This window comes from Citrus clementina, unplaced genomic scaffold (genome assembly GCF_000493195.1).
Source record: "Citrus clementina cultivar Clemenules unplaced genomic scaffold, Citrus_clementina_v1.0 scaffold_4, whole genome shotgun sequence".
Taxonomy (NCBI): Eukaryota; Viridiplantae; Streptophyta; class Magnoliopsida; order Sapindales; family Rutaceae; genus Citrus; species Citrus x clementina.
The window spans coordinates 21,854,082-21,875,498 of NW_006262274.1; the positions used below are offsets into that span (position 1 = coordinate 21,854,082).

A 21,417-nucleotide genomic window follows, 5' to 3' on the forward strand; every position below is an offset into this window, starting at 1 on the left:
CTCGTGTGAATGAGATTCAAATTTGATATATTCTATATCTAATTGTGTGAATGAGATTCAAATCTTATATTTTTAAATAGTTGAATACATAAAATAGATTCTTTTGTTCCGTACCTAATATATTCTAAGTAACCAAATCACTTACATTAGTACGGAGTTGGTTAATAACACTGAAACAAGCATATACTTATTTTGAGTGCCTATTATTTTCAATTGATGTATATGGCTTGATTGCCGGTCGAAATATAATTTGGACTTTCATGTGTCTTGAACTTATATTAAATGCAGTTAATATCAATTTCGTAACATTGTTTTTTAAATTTTTCTTGATAGTCGACAATTAAAAAGAGATATTTAGCACCCACGAGATCATGAAATTGAAACCTTTATGGTTTCGGATAATTTATCATTGGTGAACGTGAACACGAACGTCATATTTTTGTTCTCTTGTGCCTTTCACATGCTTATCATAAATATATACACAGAGAGAGCGTCACGCTTTCGAAAATTGTAAATTGCATTACATTCGTATTACTTTTACATGCAGCGAGCTGTCGGTGACCATCAATTATTTGCGAGATGTGTTTTTGACTCGTGTCCCTAATTCCTTCCAATACAAAATTATGAATTAATAAGCCGACAATAATTTTTCAGAAAACAGGCAGCAGATTTGGGCAAGCTATGTTCAAGTTCAAGAAATGTATGACGGTAAGATAAGCACTGAGCGGTGAAATTGTCTTAATGATGAGAATATTTGAGTTGTAATACAGATTTAAAAGTACCTCTCACAATTAGGCTTTACTCAAGACCACTTCGTGGTTCGTACTAAAAAAAAAAATAATGAGAATGATCTCATCCACAATCTAGACAAGTAATAATGCCTTCAACCAAATCAGAGTAGCATGCCAATGCAAATGCAAAATGCAATTTCATGTGGTGCAATTTAATTTAACACAAATTGCTGAGAATAGTTTATGTGCCAGGCAGGGGCAGCACGGCAGCGTACGTGATGCATGGCTTTGGCCTATATTCATAACGTCAAATTAACTAATGGATGAGAATGATCTCTACATGTAGGCTCTGTGGTTCAATTTTGAACCCTCGAATATGATGATTGTTGACCCCTCCAGATACTTTTGAGTTGATCAAAGATCCAGTGAGCGACGGTTCAGATTTCTCAGAGGGACAAAAGTAGTTCTGTAGGGACCGTGATGCCCAAACCTAAGGGAACAAAGCTCACATGGGAGAACGTGCCTTCCCAAGAAGAAGACGTACATGTCAGCAATTCGTCGGATGGTACGATCTTCCCATGTGGGCTTTCAATTCAGTTTTCTTTCTAGCTTTCAGAACTTTTAAATATTTAATTATGAAAACAAACAGATACTTGTTTGTTACAAAAAAGAAAGTAAAATGTCGTATAGATAGCGAGAGGGAGAGAGAGAGACAGAAAGCGAGATTATATAGTGACAATATATTCTTACCTTAATAAAGCAACGATGTTATTAAGATATACAAAATATAAATTTTAATGAATTTGAGACTGTATTTATTTATTATTAATATATTAAAAAATATTATATATTTTAATGACGTATTTTATTAAAATGAGAATGCCGTCATTAATTAAAAAATATTTTTTATATATATAGTTATTCTCTAGTGTGTTTGTCTTTTTTTTTATACGAACACACTTTAAAACCGTGAGGTTTAAAAAAATTAATTTTTAACTATCTTAAACTATACAGTTTTATGGTTCATTCAATAACTAACTCTTTTAAACCGTATGATTTAAAAGAGACAATATTAAAAAAAAAAAAACACAGGCATCCGCAACACTATAGATATAGTGTTGATCTGATCCAATATTTAGAATCTTAAACTTTATTAAAGTCTAAAAGTTTAATAATTTTCACAGTAATTACACGACTAAACCGTCCAGATCTGGAATCGGAGAATTTATAAATATACATAAAGCTGAATAAGAAGTCAGCGAAGCTATACGTCGACATTACGTTTGCAGCTTTCAATTCCTCGCGCCAATTTGAGGTCGTATTATATAATAAAGGTTGTGTGCTATAATAAATTTTCATACGAATAATAAAATTTTAAAATGTGAACTTTGAGCAAGTTCGATCTTTATGCATGTGCGTGGCCAATAATTGCAGGCTATAAAATCAACAACTGTAAAAATGTAATAAGCTGAGCAAGTAGCTCAACTGATGATCCAAAATTTTCAAAAAACATTGAAAGGTCTTACCTATATATGTTGAATATAATCGAACCAGGCATGAGCCCAGAGATGGCAGGTCTTGCAAGTGCAGTCACGTGAGGTTCTGCATGGACAGGAATTGGCATTTTCATTTTCGAATTGCGTTCATAATTTGCGAGGCGTATAATAACGTGCATACAATGGAGAAAATTTTACCGCGACCTTGCGACTTTCAAGAAAGATGCAAGTAAACAAGCCAGTCTTTATAATGTTGGAATCCCCATTAAAGACCCTTCTAATTTTTATTTTTTTTTATTTGGTTCATAACCATGTTATAATTTTACTAATTTAAACTTAGATTCCTGAGTAATTTGTATGCGATATGATCATAATTCCACCCCCCCCCCCCCAACAAAAAGAAAAAATAAAATAAAAAACAAAAACTTTTAGTCCAATGTAGAAAGAAGATTGGATGAATAGACTACTAGGGTTGTGTACAAATTCTACACCACCGACACAAGTGTGTCCTTCATAAAAGTGTCGGCGTATACTGTATAGTTAGTTAATTAAATGCTCACAGTGCACAATAAAGTCTGTACGTAGAAAAATTTTCCATAGTCACTCGGCTTAACTTATTTACAACGCTGTAATTTTCCCTTTGCTAATCATTGATCAGCTACACAATTATTAAGTTTCTTTTTTAAGATCTCTCATACTTTCTGTTGGCATCAACTGGACCTCCTGATCATATTAAAAAGAGTCATCTACTTTTTCTAAAATCATCTTTTATAGCAGTAACATCTCAATCGGATTTATGTTTTCCCCAGGTAATTAAGCTGCTTCCGACTAATATATAGTAATTAATATTTCATTCTGGGTGGAAATAACCTTATTTTTGAAACTCATGATACTAATAATATCAGGGGATAGATGAAAGATGACTAACTTTAAAATCAGGGAATCCTGTGAATGTTACTGATATAATTTAGATAAAATTTGTGCTTTGATTTATATACATATATTGGGTTATGATCGCTTATCAGTTAGGTGTTGCCATAATAATATTAACTGCCATTGCTAGTTCGTATTCCCACGATCTCCAAGCACATGGTAGACAATTGTGTGGTGTATACGTGGCTGATTTTCCTTTCAGAGAAAGACGAGGAATTATTACTAGCGGCCGAAACTAGCACAATGGGACCCCTTAGGAGTAGAAACCAAGTAGCATGATGGCCCCATTAACCCAAATTTATTTGATTAATTTAATCAACTTTAATTACTTTATAAATTCCAAGCTTTCCCATACTTGTATCCATCCACTCCACTCTCCCCTTTACTTCATTTTCTTTCCTAGCAGAGAGAAAGTGAGAGAGATTGAACAAATGGCAATTCCACTCTTGCTTTGGTTGCTCTTGTGCCTTTTAGCTCCAACCTTCATTTCCTCTTCACCAGTTCAAGATCCTGAATTAGTAGTGGAAGAAGTACACAAGTATATATTTATAGAGAAGCCTCATTTTTTTAATTTTAATCACTGTACTACATTTATTTTATTTAAATGTGTATAGTAACCTCATTGTAGTGTATATAGGTATGGTGCTAACAATATTGTGTTACATTATTTCTCTGTTTCAATTTGTTATACAGAAGCATCAATGCGTCTAGGAGGAGTTTGGGGTTTCTGTCGTGTGGGACCGGCAATCCGATCGACGACTGCTGGCGGTGTGACCCGAAGTGGGAAGAGAACCGGCAGCAGCTAGCGGATTGCGCCATCGGGTTCGGCAAGCAGGCCATTGGTGGGAAAGATGGTAAGATATATGTTGTTACGGACTCCGGTGACGATGACCCAGTGAACCCAAAGCCAGGCACTCTGAGGTATGCTGTGATCCAAGACGAGCCCCTATGGATCATTTTCGCACGTGACATGGTGATCACATTGAAAGAGGAGTTGATCATGAACTCGTTCAAGACCATCGACGGCCGAGGAGCGAGCGTACACATAGCCGGTGGTCCATGCATTACTATCCAGTACGTGACCAACATCATTATTCATGGGATTAATATACATGACTGTAAGAGAGGAGGCAACGCTAACGTGCGGGACTCACCAAGTCACTACGGGTGGAGGACTATATCGGACGGCGATGGTGTATCCATCTTTGGTGGAAGCCACGTGTGGGTTGATCATTGCTCTTTGTCTAATTGCAACGATGGGTTGATCGATGCCATTCATGGATCCACAGCCATCACAATCTCAAACAATTACATGACCCACCATAACAAAGTGATGCTTCTGGGCCACAGTGATACTTTTACTCAGGACAAGAACATGCAAGTTACGATTGCTTTCAATCACTTTGGTGAAGGGCTTGTGCAAAGAATGCCAAGGTAAAAAATTACATGGCTATTAGTTTTAGTTGTACCAATACATGTCACCAATTACATGGCTATTGGTATTTGAGGTTTAACGATTAATTATTGGATTAATTTGCAGATGTAGACATGGGTATTTTCATGTAGTGAACAACGACTACACACATTGGGAGATGTATGCGCTCGGTGGGAGTGCTTCTCCTACAATTAACAGCCAAGGGAATAGATTTGTTGCTCCAAATGATAGATTCAACAAAGAGGTAACGATTTTAACTATGTGAAGAGTTAATAATATGCAAGTAATTAACAGAATAATTGATAGAATTAGGTGTAAGAGAATATAAGGTAACTATATATTTGAACGTTAGTGTAAATGCAATATGCTCCTTGTTTGTGCAGGTGACTAAATATGAGGATGCGCCGGAGAGTGAATGGAAGAATTGGAATTGGAGGTCCGAAGGGGATTTGATGGTAAATGGTGCATTTTTTACGCCATCGGGTGCCGGCGCATCTTCTAGTTATGCTAAGGCTTCAAGTTTAGGAGCAAGACCATCTTCACTAATAAGTTCAATCACAGCAGGAGCGGGCTCGCTTAATTGCAGGAAAGGCAAGCCTTGCTAGTGCCCCCAACCACCCCAATCTGGGCCCAATAATAAATGGCTGAGGGAAGAATGAAGGGATAAATAATAATAATAATAATAAGTTTAATTGTAATTACAAGTGTAGGATTCGTATTCTTGTAAGTTAATGTTGTTTTTTTTTTTCCCTAACATGTAAGTGTATATAAGATTGTGGAGCCTGTTTGTATAAAACCCACCATTATGTGATTCTGTAAAGAATTGTGATGGGGGTTAAGAAAAACAAGAGCCGAAAGAAGTGTTTGATATACGTCTATGTATTTTTATAAAAATAAATAATGTTCAATTAATGATGCATTATACGCTCTCTCTCTCTCTCTCTCTCTCTCTCTCTCTCTCGTTATTAGACCCAGCTGCCACTTTGGGCCTTGGGGGGTTCCCTCACCTGGAATTGGTATACACCATACAGTATACTGGGGGCTAGCTAATATCGAATATGTGTAAATGTAGTTCGAAGCGAAGGAAAGTTCAAAGAAAACGCTTTTGGCATTTTATCTTTCGTGGGGACCGATCACAAAAACTACACGTCCGTTTGTTTGTTTGACAAAATCAAAAGTAGATTCTACAGCTACATTGATTATTGTAGGAATTAGATTTAAATTAAATACTCCTTCTTACTTACTATAATTATTCACCCATATTTTATTAATTAATTATATAAATTCAGAGACAAACCAATCGTCAATCATAAAAGCTTTAGCTACTGTCTCCCATACAGCACCACCACTAGCCTCATAGTCCCAACACTGCCACCATCTCCATTAATGCCCGCCCCAGAAAGACTAGTATCGTTCGTTTTCCATTTAGTCTTTACCATCACCATAACTAACATAAAGCGGCAAACAGTATTTGTGACGCTTAATACCCCTTTTATTTATCGAAAAATGCTATTTTTCCCAGGTCAAACCCTGAATTAATTTAAAACGGCGTTGTTTTAGCTTTTTTTTTTTTCTTTTTGGTTGCATGAAACGTAGTCGTTTCATCTAGTAAAAAGAAAACAAACTAAAGCATTTTCCTAAGGCAGAGAAACGAAGACGCTATGCAGAAAAACAACTGCTCTTAGCTCTTCCTCTTCGATTTTTCAGCAGCTGTTTAAGCTCTTTCTCTTCGATTTTTCAGCAGCTGTTAATATTTTCTGACATAAGACTAAGTTTCTTGCTTAGTTCTCTGCGATAACAAAATGGAAAATGAAAGAACAAAACCAAAAACTTTTAGATAACATAATTGGCATACCCCTTCTGGATCTACAATTGCCAAAGACTGGCAACCATAAATTAAAACTTCTAACCAGCCATTACCAAATCAAACACAACATGATCAGGTCTACATGTCATGAACTTCCTCTTCTTCATCCTCATAATAATCCTCTTCAGCTGTAGCATCTTGGTATTGCTAATACTCAGAAACCAAATAATTCATATTACTCTCTGCCTCAGTGAACTCCATCTCAACCATACCTTCGCCGGTGTACCAATGAAGAAAGGCCTTCCTTCTAAATATAGTTGTGAACTGCTCGCTCACACGCCTGAACATCTCCTGAATTGAGGTCGAGTTTCCAATAAATGTTGATGCCATTTTCAGGTCAGTTGGAGGGATATCACAAACGAAGAGGAAGGGAAGACGAAAACAAAGAGGACAAAACGAATGGCAAATTTCCCTGGTCAAACGAAGAGGAGAAGATGAAAACGAAGAACAAAGAAGAGAAGACGAAGAGGAGAGCTTTTGCTAGGGTAAAACGGTAGCGTTTCAAATAGAAGAGGAAACGACATCGTTTTGTTTTAGTTTTCGGGATTTGACCCAGGGCAAATAACAAAACTCTTATTTGCCCAAGATCTAATTCACAAAATACCCCTTTTAAACAGACACTAGGGACCATCCCTTAATTGGTTTCTCTGCATCGCCGGCAAGAGTGGCCATTCAACTTTGATCAAATACCCATTCACCATCCTCCAATGCATTGTCTGGCAAGTAAGTTCTCCCCAACACCACACAGGCACAAAACTGTCTCAATTCTCGCCTCTCTGCTAAACCCAATCTCTCCCTACCGCTAAAAATCCAATGGAAAAATGCCAGTATTGTAACAAACAACATCAAGTACAATACATAAGTACAATAAAGTAACAAACAACATTACCATTACTTGCGCAATGAAAAAAGTAGTGTCTATTGACACGAGAAATTCATTTTTGAGAATTAAGGAACCGATTGAGCATACAAGAGAGTAAAGAGGAATCAAGTAAGTTGCAAATCTAAAATTAAACAAGCAAAATCATCAATTCTCACTACCAGAAAAAGTAACTCACGGTACAATTTTAACAAAAACCAACCCATAACCTTTAAAGTCAGTCATTATCAAGTGGACAGGGTCGATACCAAGCCAACAAAATACATGAAATGCATTCTTGGTGAAGCAAAATCAAACAGAAACTTAGACCTTACAATGAATCAATATTCAGAGGGGGAAATGACATCATCAATTTTCAAAATCATCTTCACAACTTGTGTTGCGAGAAGAATCTGCTGCTGCTTCCCAATCAAAGTCTCAAAGACATTTTGCTCACGCATGTCATTGGTTCCAACATCATTGCAGTCTATTCCGCAGTTTGGATTATTCTCCTGCATAATGAAGAGGAATGAAATTTAGAAACCAACGGGATTACAGAGCATATAGTGGGGAAAGAGAATCATAAGCATATTTAAAGCTGAGATTGATCACTGTTATCCCATTACCCTAATTTGCTGATTTTTCACAGCCGATAGCGTCTCAATAGGTTGGAGACCACTATTTTCTGCAAGTGCCATCGGGATAGCATCCAACGCATCTGCAAATGCCCTGATAGCATACTGCAGATAAAAGGGCAACCAATTACACATGCATTAATCATATGCAAATGAAAAGCAAAATAAGGATTGTGAAAAAGGTTTAACAAACAAAGTTTATCTTACCTGTTCAACTCCCGGATATCTATCTGCAGCTGCATCTACAGCAATTGAGCAAGCTATCTCAGCTGCACCCCCGCCATACACAATAGAATTGTTGCGAATCAGATTCCTAGCCACACACAAGGCATCATGTATGCTCCGCTTGGTCTCCTCTATCATCATTTTGTTACCTAACACATCATAAAACACCATCACTCTGAGTGAGACCATCTAAATACTTAAGGATCCTTCTCTCAAGGCTATTTATTTTCTTCTTCAGCACTTCCATTAGCCCATAACATTTCCCTACATAATAAACCAACAAAGATTATTTTGAATTTAATAATATAACAAGGGAACATGATCCTACCTCCACGGATAAAAATGGTTACAGCCCTAGAATTTGCACAGTGTTCAATGTACAGCATTCTATCTTGTGTAGTACCAAAAGACTTTTCTCGAACCAAACCAGCCTAAAAATAAAATTACAAAAAAATATATTAATTGTACCATACGGTGGCCATGCCAGAAATTAAATTGCATGAATCAGGCTGCAATTTTAACACAGGAATAGTGTCAGAAACACTAATCCGAAGGTGCAGATAGACAAGTGCTGGTTAGAAATCTACTCCCATTGAAATCTTCTACACCAAACCATGCCATTATAATTCTAATTAACTGCCCCACATTTCTCCGCAAACCAAAGGTAGAAAAGAAAAAGCAGGATGTACCTTTCCAAGTTTTTCTGGTGTCAACTCCTGAAACCTTGGAACAATTCTTCCACCTACAAAATGAAGATACCATTACTTCAGTAATGAAAGCAGCTGTAACAGGGGCTGAAGCAGCAGAAGCAGCTAAATCAACACAAACCTGTGGCTATGGCAATCAGCTCCAATTCTACACCACCAACCCAGCGGACAGCAGGCAGGTTCCTGTGCATTAATAAGTGATTAGCCTCATCATCGAAACCCCATTGACAGATGACCAAGGTAGCACCAACATCCTACAAGAAGAAAAGGTTAAAATAAATGTTAGACAGAATAGAGGCACAGTAAACCAATCTCACAATAAAACCAAAAGAGAATCTAACAAGAAGAAAAACAAATGGCCTATTATAAAAATAAAACATTATTTTGACTTCTAAATCAGCTCTGTAAACTAAGATCTAGACCATTAATTTAAGATATCACAGAAAAATTAGTGGAGAGGCACAGGGGGTGCTTTATATTTGGTAAATGAGATAAGAAAACTGCAGTCACATTTTGACAAAATCTTTTAGTTTGGTAACCATCCAAATAAATCTATAAACAAGTCTCACCTTGCACTTTTGAACCATGTCATCAAAGTATTTTTGCTCTTGCTGACGTAAAGTCTGGAACTTTTCCACGGTATCAATGTCCACCTTATGTTTTGTTTTTGGCTTAGGGGGCTCAAAGGGGCAGGTCAAGATGGCAATTTTTGCATTTTCAATTCGTTTTGGCATCTGAGGGTGGCTCATATCCTTGTCAACAGTAATTCCATATATTAGCTCAGTGTCCTCCAACCTTCCCCCTACTTTTCCCTCAACTTTAATCAAATCTAAATTGACATCCTTCCTCTCTAAGTCTGCCACAGCAAGAACTGCTTTGACAGCAATCTCAGCCAATCTGCGCTTGCAACGATTCACCCTGCAAAACAGAAAATTTTGAGATTAACAGTAAAATCCTAAGAGATCACCATAAGGAAATATTTATCAACATGAGGGCAAAAACCCTTCAACAGAACAGCTTTAGGGGATAAAAATGGAAGAAAAAGAAGCAAGACAAGCCTACATTTTCGAATTTAAAGTAGTCATGCAAGTTTGAACCAAAGGCTCCAAGTCATTCAACCCGAACTCAAACTTCTGAGCTATACGTTCTAAATGTTCAACAGCTATTCTAGAAGCCATTTCATAGCCCTCTGCAATCCGAATAGGATGAATTCCCCGTTCCAAAAGCTTCTCAGCTTGCTCTAAAAGTGAACCAGCCATAACAACAACGCCAGTTGTACCATCACCAATTTCATAGTCCTGACTCCGAGACAATTCAACCATCAGCTTTGCAATTTGATTGTCAACATCCATCTGCTCCAGGATTGTGGCACCATCATTTGCTGAAAGCACACATATATAGGAATAAGAAAAGCCAAACACATCCTAAAAAGCAATTTAAGAAACAATCTCAGAGCATCATTTCACTTTCTTAATCACCAACATGCCAACCCACAAGAAATTTTCATTACAAGGCCTAAAATGTCTTACTTCAACTCAATCTCCAAAATCGACTTCAAAAGATCGCGGAGACTACATCCATTCCTAGTAATTTCTGAGTGATGATAAAACAAACAGTGTGGCAACCGAAAGCAGTAAAATTTCACTAAAACCAAGCAGCCTTCCAATACGAGCTGCAAATGTCTTAGAAGCAAATCAAGTTGCCAACAGAGAAAAATCTAAAGGCTGAAACTTCAACAGACATGGTACAGCAATTATATGATTCACAACATTAATGCCTCCACTCACTGCATTTGCAAGGCATAAAATGATTTACAAGAAAGACATGAACACCTGTAAACTCTGTTTAAAAGGCATTGTTTTAGCCACCTATAATTTCTTCAGCATAATATCTATAATTGAACCGTAAACCAATTTAACCAAACTACTTACAACCATCTAAACACTTAAATTCTTCTAAACATTCTCTCAACATACCACTCACTCAGATCCATAGCCAATCCAGAAAAACCCTAATCGCTAACTTCGTTAACTTAAAAAGACAAAAATAAAAAACAAGAGAGAGAGAGAGAGAGAAATATCTGAGGTTGAGAGAACATACTAATGGTGACGTCACCGTCGGGGCTTTGGAGCATCTTGTCCATGCCTTTGGGTCCGAGGGAGGTTCGGAGGATCCGAGCCACTGCTTTGCCGGCCGAAACGTTGGCTTTCTGAGCATCGAGTCCGCGCAATCTGGACTTCTCTTCTTGCTGCCTTAATAATATGAACGGTCGACCGAACTCGTCGAACGCTAACGCCATTTTCTCCTATCCTTGATTCTCACAGCTGCTGCTTCCTCTCCCCCTTCCACTTCTCTTCACAAGAAGAGTGTAGAACTTTCAGTGCTTTTTTCGCTTAGTGAACAATGAACAGACTGACTGGCCGCGAGTGTTTTCGTTTTTCAAAAGCCCTAACTTCGTGGTCATTTCGTAATTCTACATCGGCTCTTAATGGGCCCCTGCTTCTCTGTATATGTCAGCCGGCCCGTTTCCTCGATGTGCTATAAGACTGGGGTTTCGTCTTGGGTTGGGCTTTATATCACATATCATGCTCCTGACTTTTGAATCCCTCATTTCTCCCACCAGCCACCAATAATTACATTACGTAATAATAAACATGTTATTTTTTTGAAAAAAAAATTGTTAGCCATAAAGAATGTGGGATCTACCAAAACGAAAATTAATAGAAAAAAATCCATAAAAATAACCCTACGATAACGGTGTCAACGTAAATAAAAATATTTGTTTATCAAATACTAATTTTGTGCCAATGGCTAAGATGGAGATATCAAGAGGAGGATAAGATAATTCATTGTTGTTGCAGATCTAACAAGGGTGTAAATTCAATTTTTCTCAAAGAATTATGTTTAATTTTGTTGACATCTATGCCTAAATTAAATAGACTTTTGGGTTGTAAATGATGGGGCTATGGAAAAGGATTTTTAAAAAATGGCAATACGGGTCAATTTGGAATTACTTGGGGTATATTGAGAGAGAGAAGTCATTTTAAAAATTTTTATGGGGTTAATTAAAATTTGGGGCTAATGAGAGAAAATTAAGGGAGTTAAATATGACTACTCTTTTCAATATTTATGTGTTTTTGAATAAGAATAAAACTATTGGCACCCTACCAATAATCTTATAAAACCCTCATTCTTACAATTATAACAAAGGACAAAATATAAACCTCCATGTTTCTCTTAAACTATATATATATATATATATCATAAAACTCTCTTACCCACACCTAAACCCACACTTACCCATTATAGTTTTTTTTGGAGGGGGCCTACAAACTCTTTGCGTCATTATTAATTTCATTCTAATATCAAGATGAAGTTGATTAATTTTATCTCACATTAATTGCAACCTTTTTTTTTTCAGTCTCAATCCATGCGACGAATAAAGATACACTACTCCGTTCAATAATGCTATTCCTCACAACTCTACCAACTCCACTGAAGGAGACGATGTTAAATGTGTAAAACGCACTAAATGCATGCTTGGATCATAAAAGGGAGTTGCTTGGAGCCTTGAACTTGTAAAATAACAGTAATGATGCTGTAGGAATTGGCAGCTCTGCTTCTGTAGGAATCTTGGGACATGCTGCAAATATGATTGGTAATGAATATTACACGGAGATAATCACATAGATAAATGTTGTTGATTCGACATAGTTTATCGGTGATAATAAAGTTATATCAAAATCTAATAGAAGGGTATAGTTAAGAATAATATTTTATTTAATTGCATAAGACACTCTTTAGTTATAAAATCGAAGTTGAGTGTTCATAATATTTTTTACGATGTAAATAGCCCGCCCATAATTAAAAAGGGTAATTTTTAAAAACTTCCCCTGAAGTTTGAGCTTGTTGCAAGTAGATGGCGATAATTTGTTTATTTGTAAAAAATTCTCTACCGTCAGTTAACTTTAACATTGACCGTTAGTTGACTATGCAAAGACAATATTACCCTTAACAACAGTTTGTAGACGGAAATAACTAAAAATAAAATTAAAATTGTTGGCTATTTTACCCTCTTTAAATTATTGATATTTTTTTAAAGTTCCTACAAAAAAGATAAAATTAAAAACTTGAAAATGAAATAGTTATAATCTTTACCTATGATAGTGTAAATCTTTGGAATTGACAAGGATAAAATTGTAAAAAAATAGGGTTTGTGCTTTTCGCGCCAATAATTTTAAAATTTTTTTAGTTATTTTTGTCTACAAACTGTTGTTAAGGGTAATATTGTCTTTGCACAGTCAACTAACGGCCAATGTTAAAGTTAACTGACGGTAAGAGATTTTTTACAAATAAATAAATTCTCGCCATCTACTTGCAACAAGTCCAAACCTCAGGGAGGTTTTTAAAAATTACCCTAATTAAAAATATAAAATTAACAAGGACTTATATAAAGATGTCTTTGTGCAGGTAAAATATGAATATGACGAGAAAAAAGTGATTATAATAATATTAGATCATAGAATTTATATGTTTACACATTAAAAAAAATGGTCGAATCATTTAAATAGAGACTTGGTAACGTAGAAAACTGAAGTAAAATAACAAGAATTTTGTTAAATCAAAGACGATTTGGTTGGAATTTGGCAAAGAAATGGAACCCTAATTTTTACTAAAATTAGGCAAAAGAAAGCTTCTTCCCAATTTGTTAAATTAATTCCTATTTACCAGCTCAGAATGGCTATCCTGAGTTTGTGGAAATAAAGCAACGGGTGCCACCACAAGATATGATGAATTCCCCTAATCAAGGACAAACCCATCAGCATAAATAAACCCGACAATCTCTTCCTCAAATCATCCCCAGCATTTGAACGATCTGCATTGTTCTCTATATTCAGTAGAGAACCTTGCATATAAGGGGACAAAAAATTAAAAATAATAAAAATAATAAGACGAAAACACAAACCCCATCGGACATGATGGCTCGCCTGGTCATTGTTCTTGCTCTCATTTTTGTAGCCATTATCAGTGTGGCCTCAGCCCAGCAGGAACCCATTATTCAGCCACAACCCAATGAACCCCATCAGCCTAATCAGCCGCAGGAACCCAATCAGCCACAGCAGCCTAATCAGCCCCAGGAACCCAAGCAGCCTGATCAGCCACAGACACAGCCACCTACCCAGCAACCACAGCAGCCTGATCAGCCACAGACACAGCCACCTACCCAGCAGCCCCAGCAGCCTCAGCATCCAAATCAGGCACCCGGTGAGGCACCAACACAGGCACCTCCAGCCGGTGGTGCACCCGCACCGGCACCCGGAGAAGCCCCAGCAGGAGGCCCAAGCAGTGGACCAGCTGCTGGACCTGGACCTGCAGAAGGCCCCTCTGGCGAGGCTAAGTTGCCTGAGGTTGCAATGCCAGGACCAGTGGGCGAGGGAGATGAGAACAAGTCGGAAGGGAGTGGTACAAGCTCCCTCAAAGTCTCCGCCCTCGTCGCTGGTGTTGCAGTCGCTGCTGCTTTCTTCTACTAATCATGAGCAAATTAGCTACGTCTACAAAACCACGTACCCGATTGACTAACATTCATCGGTTGCCTAGAGCAAAGCTCATTTGATATATGGATTTGTTTGTCATTAAAATTCGAGGTTTTACGTATCATGATGAGTTTTAAAATATTGTGGATTGGAGATATTTGGATCTATCATTGGATAATTTCTAAGTTTGACCAATTTTTTATCATCATATGTGCCTGTGGGTGCCTCTTCCGAGTTGAGGCTCGTATATAAAAATATTATCCATTATTTACGTCCTGCAGGCTGCATGCCGACTGATCGATGCATGTCTTTATCTTTGGTCAAATTGCCTTTTGTTCTTTATGGAATAGGGTGGTGCTTATTCCTGAAGAAATGAAATTGCTCGCATTCAATCACAATATTGTCACGATTTGCTTTAATTTAAAGATTTTATTAATCCCGCGCATTTAGATAAACAATATCGCAGCTTTAATTTATTGAGATGAAATTAAAACGAGACTTTGGAATCCCTGATCTGACGAGCGCTTGTTGCAGCAAGCAATAATAAAAGGTGGCGAACAAAGTAAATGAAATATATATAAATATTGACGACTTACGTTCGTATCCGAGGGCAATAATAGACGGCGATTAACCTTTTTTTTTTTTTTCCTCAATCCGGTATTATATAAACGGAACGAAATTCGTCGCCGCAAGTGTTAAACGTTAAAGGTTTTCAGAGTTATACACCGCTGCATTCTCCCACTTGCTGAGCTTTCAGCTTTGTACTCTTGAATTCTGAAAACGACATTAATTTTTGTAATTAGACAGACTGACATTAACATTTAGTTGGCCCGGCCGGGAACTTCAAGTTGTTAAATATGACACGAACATTCAGTATCAGGAACCTCGTTGTGTATATAAGTAAAGAGAATGCACAAGAAACTCATTCAACATCGTCAAATCAAGGGCCGGTGCACAACGCTGGCATTTGCATTGAGCTTTCTGATTTCAGTCTCAGATGCCTTGCAAAGAAAGGCAAATACTTCCAATAAAGGGGAAGTCAACGCCAGCATATACTTTCGAGGGTCTTCCCCTGTGAAACTGAAACAGTAACAGCACAGATTGGCTGATAAAATACATAACTATAAATTATGGAGATAAAATTTTGGAATTAAAAAAGATTCCTGGAGTGGCAGATTAAACTGGAGGATTGGTCATCAGATAGATGGAACAGACGCGTACACTACACAGGCAGTTAGAAAAATTTATACATGGAACTAACAAGAATCAGTCATACCCAACTCCTAAATTACACGACAAAACTAAAGATTCACAGAGCAGAACTGGATGAAGCGAGTGATCTTGTAAAAGAATACAAAAGCCAAGAATAATGCACGAGAGAGCATGCCACGCTAAGTAAAAATTGCAGCTGCAGTGCGGGGAAAGGCAGCTTTCCACATTAAGCAAGTAGAAACCCTCGGAACAACATAGTCAGGGGGGTATCTGAGAATATGCCTCCTTAAAACTGACAATCTCATTCCTCAGACAGGAAACCTAATGTACACTTGGGCAGACTATTTCAAATCCTCTCAATAAACCACCAAACTTTCATCCCTAATCAGTTTACTGGTATACAAAAAAAGAGACAATGATCTATCTATTCCATAAAAAATCCATCAAAAGAAACAGTACAAATGAAAATCAAATCTGATTACAACAAATTCATACTATATGAAAGAGGAAATGTACATGGAATGTGGCATCATGCCTTCACCTGCAACATTCTCAAAACAACCAAAACTCTCGGTTCCAGCCCAATAGAATGATGCAGAAGTCCACAATTTACGACTCCCATGTGCAGGTAAACCTCACAACTTACATAGATAATAATAATAATAATAAAGGTTAAAAAAAAAAAAGCGCACTTCTAACATTCCTTTATCTTTTATGTAGAAACTGCAACTAGTTCTACACATTACAATAATCAATTACAAGTGAAACAATTCCAGGTTACAAATTACTAAAAGCTCATCACTGACTATCCTAAATCAGTTACACTGCATCAAATGTAAATACAAGTGTGCCTCAAAGTCAGTACAAGAGTCTTACAAGCTCACAGCGAGCCACAAATAGTCAAATAAATAATGAAAGAGGCCTTTACATTCTATGGACCTAATACATGTAACTCAATTTTACAAAACATGAGATGATGCTTTACAAAATGGTATATAAACCTATTAAACAAAATCCTTTCCATTTTTTGACAATTTCATGGCTTCAACTATTTCTAGGCATTTTCTTCCAGGAGAGCAGTTTACACATTCTTAAGGGCCGCTCGAGGGGGGGAAAAAGTGAAAGCCAAAATTATCAAGGCTTGTTTGCACACTTGACAGACCAAAGCCAATATTTGAGAAAGCGAATGAATGCAGCCCATCAAACACATCTTCCTTGAGGCTCATCAATTCATGAAAACAGAGGGTTGTTACTCCACTCCCTGAATATGGTGATAAAAAAAAAAGCCCCCATGTCAATAGACTTGGAAAAAGAAAACCTACCAGCCAAAGAGGCCACTAAACTTTCCTCAAAGAGCACTACATGATTTTAGTACCATATTCCTACAATCAATGAATCAATCACAACCACCCATGAATGGGGACCTCATGTAAGTCCTACATGATAAACAGCCCAGATTTCATAACAGGGAAGTAAAGCCCTTAACTGGAAGGTGTTTTGCTCTCTTTGATCAGATAACATATCAAACTCAAGTATGCCCAAATCCACCAATTCATAACAAAAGTCTAAGGGAATCACACTTCTACAAAACACAAATACATTATTTGCCATGTGAATTTATAAAAACTACCGTCCCCGGCTGAAACTCACAATACCAGATATGACAACTTTTCATTCTAGGATAAACCATGATAAAATAATATCATACACTAGAAATTAGGTAAAATTTTCTATGATACTAGTTACCACCAAAATAACGGAACTTCTAAAATATATAATCATTTGGAAGATAGTTCTTTTATGGCTAAAATAGTGTTTTGGAAGAAGAAACAAAAGTTCAAATAGCTGTTTTAATATTTAAAAGTATATTGATCTTCAAAAGAGCTAATCAAATTAAAATAGCTAATTGAAACTTCAAATAACAATCACAAATGATCAGTAGAAAGAAAAAGAAAGAAAGAAAGAAAGAAAGAAGCAAGAAAAGAAAGCAGCCAACCATGCCTTCAAGAAAAGCTTCTCTCTCTCTCTCTTATTCTTCTTTGTGATTTTTTTCTTCTTTTCGAGTAAAACCAAAAAGAATGTATCCAAAGGACAAGAAAAACATATAAAAAAATTCAAAAAGGTGAACAAGCAATCCACTGAACCAGCAAACGAATCCAATGAAACATCCAAACAAAAACAGAAGCACCAAAAATCAAACACGACTCACGACTTCAAGAAAAGCTTTAAGAATCAGATTCTTAGTTGACATTCACTAAGATATGAAAGAGAAGATCGGAAGCCATTTACTAGACCAACAACTCCAAAAATCTGGCCACCATATCAACTTATCCTTACTCCCAATTTCAAACGGAAAAACCTAAAAGAATTTAACATTCCAAGTAATCCACAAGCATAAGCAGCACCACACATACGTTGTGGATATAATTCAAAACGGGACGATGACCAACATCCACTTTAATAAATAGTTACGATGCCCTAGCAATATTTGAAACATTGCTAGTATGACTTGCTGATCAAATCAAGCTCACTTGAAAAGAAAATAATAAAGGCATGCTACATATCAGCTCTTGCTTCTTCTGAGGAAGGTCAATTTGATGGGAAGATACAAAGACCACATATCAAACATTGTCAAGTCCGAGAGAAACCCCTGAAGTAGGACTTCATTTTCTAAGATAAGACTAAGAATCCTTAATTAGTTGACCTTCAGTGGTTCGCACAGAAGGAACAACATCCTCCATCTTGACTTCTTCATATGTCAGCATCATCAGCACCATCACTAAGTCTTAACTATTCTAGTAAAAGACAGATGAATTCTAATTCCAAATTCAAATCTAAATGTCATTTGAAGCGATGCAAAGGACCCAGAAGGCAGCAGGACACAGCTATCATGTGCATCAGTTTAAATATTAAAGTCATGCACTGACTCAGACTTACGAGCATCCTTTAAATACAATCCCAATAAAATAACTCAATGGGTTGGCATGGAAAAAAAAACCATATTCTATAATCAACAACTACGAGAAGACACAGGTGCAGAAAGCAATATGGACAACTAATTCAAACTATCATAGAATTAGAGTAGGCTTTGTAACATGTGATCAGAAGCCCCAAAACCATTGTCTCAGAAATAGATTCAGTAGAATAAATATAAAGCCAAGGGGATACACGGCAAGGATATCAAGAGTCCAACCCTAGATAGAATATCCCCATTGGCATGCAACTCAAAGTCACTCATCATTTTTTAACAAACAAATAAGTGTTGGCGGTAACGTTTATAGAATGCAGAACGAAAGAACACAGAATCCATTCTTCCCTTCTACAAATATGAGAACTTACTTTTCCCTCAAGAAACCACTCTGCATTTAGGCCACAGTAACCAGGAAAAGCGATAGGTAGAAGCATTGTAGCAACCCAAGAGCAATACAGTAAGATATAGAGAATATGAGGTCTTGTATGACATGCCACTGAAGAATGAACAGCGTGACTCTGTCACTCTGATGGTAGCCGTCTCCTCTTCCCATAGTCCACATCTCTCGATCGAGATCTGTGGTCTTCATCCGGGATTGCTCGGGACCTGCTCCGAGATCTGGAAGACGACGGCCCCCTGTCCCAGTTGTCATCATAAGTTGAGTCACGATCTCTTTGTCGACGATCACGATAACTATCTTTTTCTTCCCTGTGTCTGTGATCTCTGTGATCCCTTTCAGATCTGTCCCAGTCTTGTTCCCTCTCCTCTCGGTGCCTCCTATCTGTGTTCCCAGACCAGTCACGCTCAGAACCACGATCCTTTTCCCGGGAGGCAGCAGTTGACCTTGCTCCTTTTTCATGATTTGCCTCCCCATACCCATAATCAGAAGCACCATCATCACCACCATAACTTGACTCCCTTGTCCTTCGTCCATGTTCCTCTCCTACCCATCCACCCATGCTTGAGTCAGTCCACATCCCTGGATGCGGTCCATCCATTCCAGAAGAACCCATCATACCCATCCCATTAGCTGCCATTCCTCGGTTAAAGAATGCTGGGTTGACATGAGGAGCCACCCCAGCAAGGCCCATTGCATTAACAGCAGGAAATGAAGGAAGCATCCCAGGAAAACCTGGACCCGAAAAACCTCCATAACCACCTCCTCGACCCATGTATGTTGGATCAAACCCTCCCATCATATTCTGTGGATGCATCATACCACCCGCAGGACCCCCAAAGCCAGGACCTGCAAGGCCTTGTCCATAACCTCCACCAGCAGCAGGTCCAGCACCGCTTCCAGCTCCAGAACTACTCCCCATCATGTTCTTTGCACCCATGGGCCCTCTTCCCCTCATCGCTCCACCACCAGGACCTCTGTTGGGTACACCCTGCCCACCTCGTCCCCAGCCGCCCCTTCCAAAATTCCTACCTCCATCACCACTCTGATAATTCATGTTACCACCTCTCCCACCACCGTCGTTCATAGGTCTCCTTCCCTGAGTCTGTGATTGAGGCTGGCCTTGGTTTTTGTTCATGTAAGAAGCTCCCATCTGTTTCAATGTTTGAGGAGAAGCAAAAGCAACAACACATGGTCGTCCATTGAAAACATGACCATTCATTCCATCTTTGCACGCAGCTGCAGCAGCTGCATCAAAGAATTCGACTTGGCAATAACCTTTGGATTTACCACTAGCTCTCTCATCAAAAAACTTAATCTCCTTGACCCTTCCATACTGAGACAAAACACTTTCAAGCTCTGCATCAGTTGTCCACCAATGTAATTCTCCCACAAACAGCATTGTCCCACCATTCTCTAGAGGAGGCCGGATTTGATTCTCATTCACCATTGCACGATTGACATTTATATTCACACCCATTTGATTAGCTGGAATCAGAGCACCTTGAGGACCAGCAGCACCGGGATTTAGCACAGGTGCAGGCTCATTGGCTACTCTTCCCGGCATATTAGAAGGATCAACTCCAGTTCTTGGGGGACCTGACGTAGACCCTTGAAAACCCATATTTCTAACATGGGCATCATGAGTTGTCTCTTGGACACTCCCTTTTTGTGAAACAGAAGCTCCATCTGGGTAATTACCAGATCCCATGTTTGGTCTGTTGACAGCAACCTGCACATCATTTTGAGCAGGAAAGTGGGTCCCAGCATTGGTGTACTTTCCTTCAACAGAAACCCCAGGGACGTTTGACCCTTGTGAGACCCCAGCTTGAACTTGTTGCTCGGGAACATCAGTTTTCTTAACTTGAAGTCTTCCATTGCCCACACCAGCGGATGGGGGAGGTGCCTCAGGCTGCTGAAACTGCAATAAACCATCTCCGACATTAACATCATTATATAGATCATCATACTCATCATCTTCTCCCATCAACTCTTCATCTGCAAGAGCAGGTATAGCTCCACCTCCCTGATACTGCATCTTTTGAGCCCCCCCATACTCCTCCTCCTCATAATCTATTTGTTCTTCAGCCATCGAATCCATTTAAGCTGACCAAGTTACATCAAAATAAAGAAATATTATCTCCATTCCTCCCATGCAGAACTATGAACAAAGATAAAAGACCACTCAAAATTGTTCTGCTTCTCTACATCAACAGGTTTTAGAGCCAAAGATCACCAATATTAAAGACCAACATAGCTCAAATTTAAGCAGAATGTGATTCATATGTATAAACACATAATCAACACTTATTAATACAAAAGATCCATCACCGACCAAGGGAATACATTTAAGAACCATAAGAAAACACTTCACCGTCCATCCTAATAACATTAAAAAAAAAAAGCACAAATCTG

At 38.0% G+C, this 21,417-nt stretch overlaps 4 protein-coding genes across 5 annotated transcripts in view; 2 read left to right on the plus strand and 2 right to left on the minus strand.

Annotated features, from left to right (window-relative positions):
• The first annotated feature begins 3,503 nt into the window (after nucleotides 1-3,503).
• Nucleotides 3,504-5,384, plus strand: LOC18044171 (probable pectate lyase 5). The gene is made up of 4 exons (XM_024186732.1): nucleotides 3,504-3,698; nucleotides 3,854-4,594; nucleotides 4,701-4,839; nucleotides 4,979-5,384. Exons 1-4 carry the CDS (start codon nucleotides 3,592-3,594, stop codon nucleotides 5,198-5,200), a joined length of 1,209 nt encoding a protein of 402 aa, XP_024042500.1. The 5' UTR covers nucleotides 3,504-3,591; the 3' UTR covers nucleotides 5,201-5,384.
• Nucleotides 5,385-7,439: 2,055 nt separating this feature from the next.
• LOC18044172 (T-complex protein 1 subunit epsilon) lies at nucleotides 7,440-11,315 on the minus strand. Its single transcript, XM_006438115.2, has 9 exons — nucleotides 10,989-11,315; nucleotides 9,951-10,269; nucleotides 9,458-9,806; nucleotides 9,010-9,142; nucleotides 8,871-8,923; nucleotides 8,510-8,612; nucleotides 8,164-8,330; nucleotides 7,948-8,061; nucleotides 7,440-7,833 (listed from the first exon to the last, which is right to left on the minus strand). Exons 1-9 carry the CDS (start codon nucleotides 11,185-11,187, stop codon nucleotides 7,663-7,665), a joined length of 1,608 nt encoding a protein of 535 aa, XP_006438178.1. The 5' UTR covers nucleotides 11,188-11,315; the 3' UTR covers nucleotides 7,440-7,662.
• Nucleotides 11,316-13,867: 2,552 nt separating this feature from the next.
• On the plus strand, nucleotides 13,868-14,419 carry LOC112099190 (proline-rich protein HaeIII subfamily 1-like). Its single transcript, XM_024186308.1, has one exon. It carries the CDS (start codon nucleotides 13,868-13,870, stop codon nucleotides 14,417-14,419), a length of 552 nt encoding a protein of 183 aa, XP_024042076.1.
• A 1,907-nt stretch (nucleotides 14,420-16,326) lies between these two features.
• Nucleotides 16,327-21,417, minus strand: part of LOC18044173 (cleavage and polyadenylation specificity factor subunit CG7185) — a 5,492-nt gene continuing 401 nt past the window's right edge. Inside the window, exons 1-2 of one of the 2 annotated variants that reach the window (XR_002905963.1) lie at nucleotides 18,974-21,401; nucleotides 16,327-16,895 (exon numbers count right to left, since the gene is read on the minus strand). Coding sequence is in view for 1 of the 2 variants with exons in the window: in XM_024185769.1 (XP_024041537.1) it covers nucleotides 19,127-21,103 (1,977 nt within the window). In the remaining variant the exon portion in view is untranslated. Of the gene's footprint in view, nucleotides 16,896-18,684; nucleotides 21,402-21,417 lie in introns of those variants that run through there. The other variant, XM_024185769.1, reaches the window with a different exon arrangement.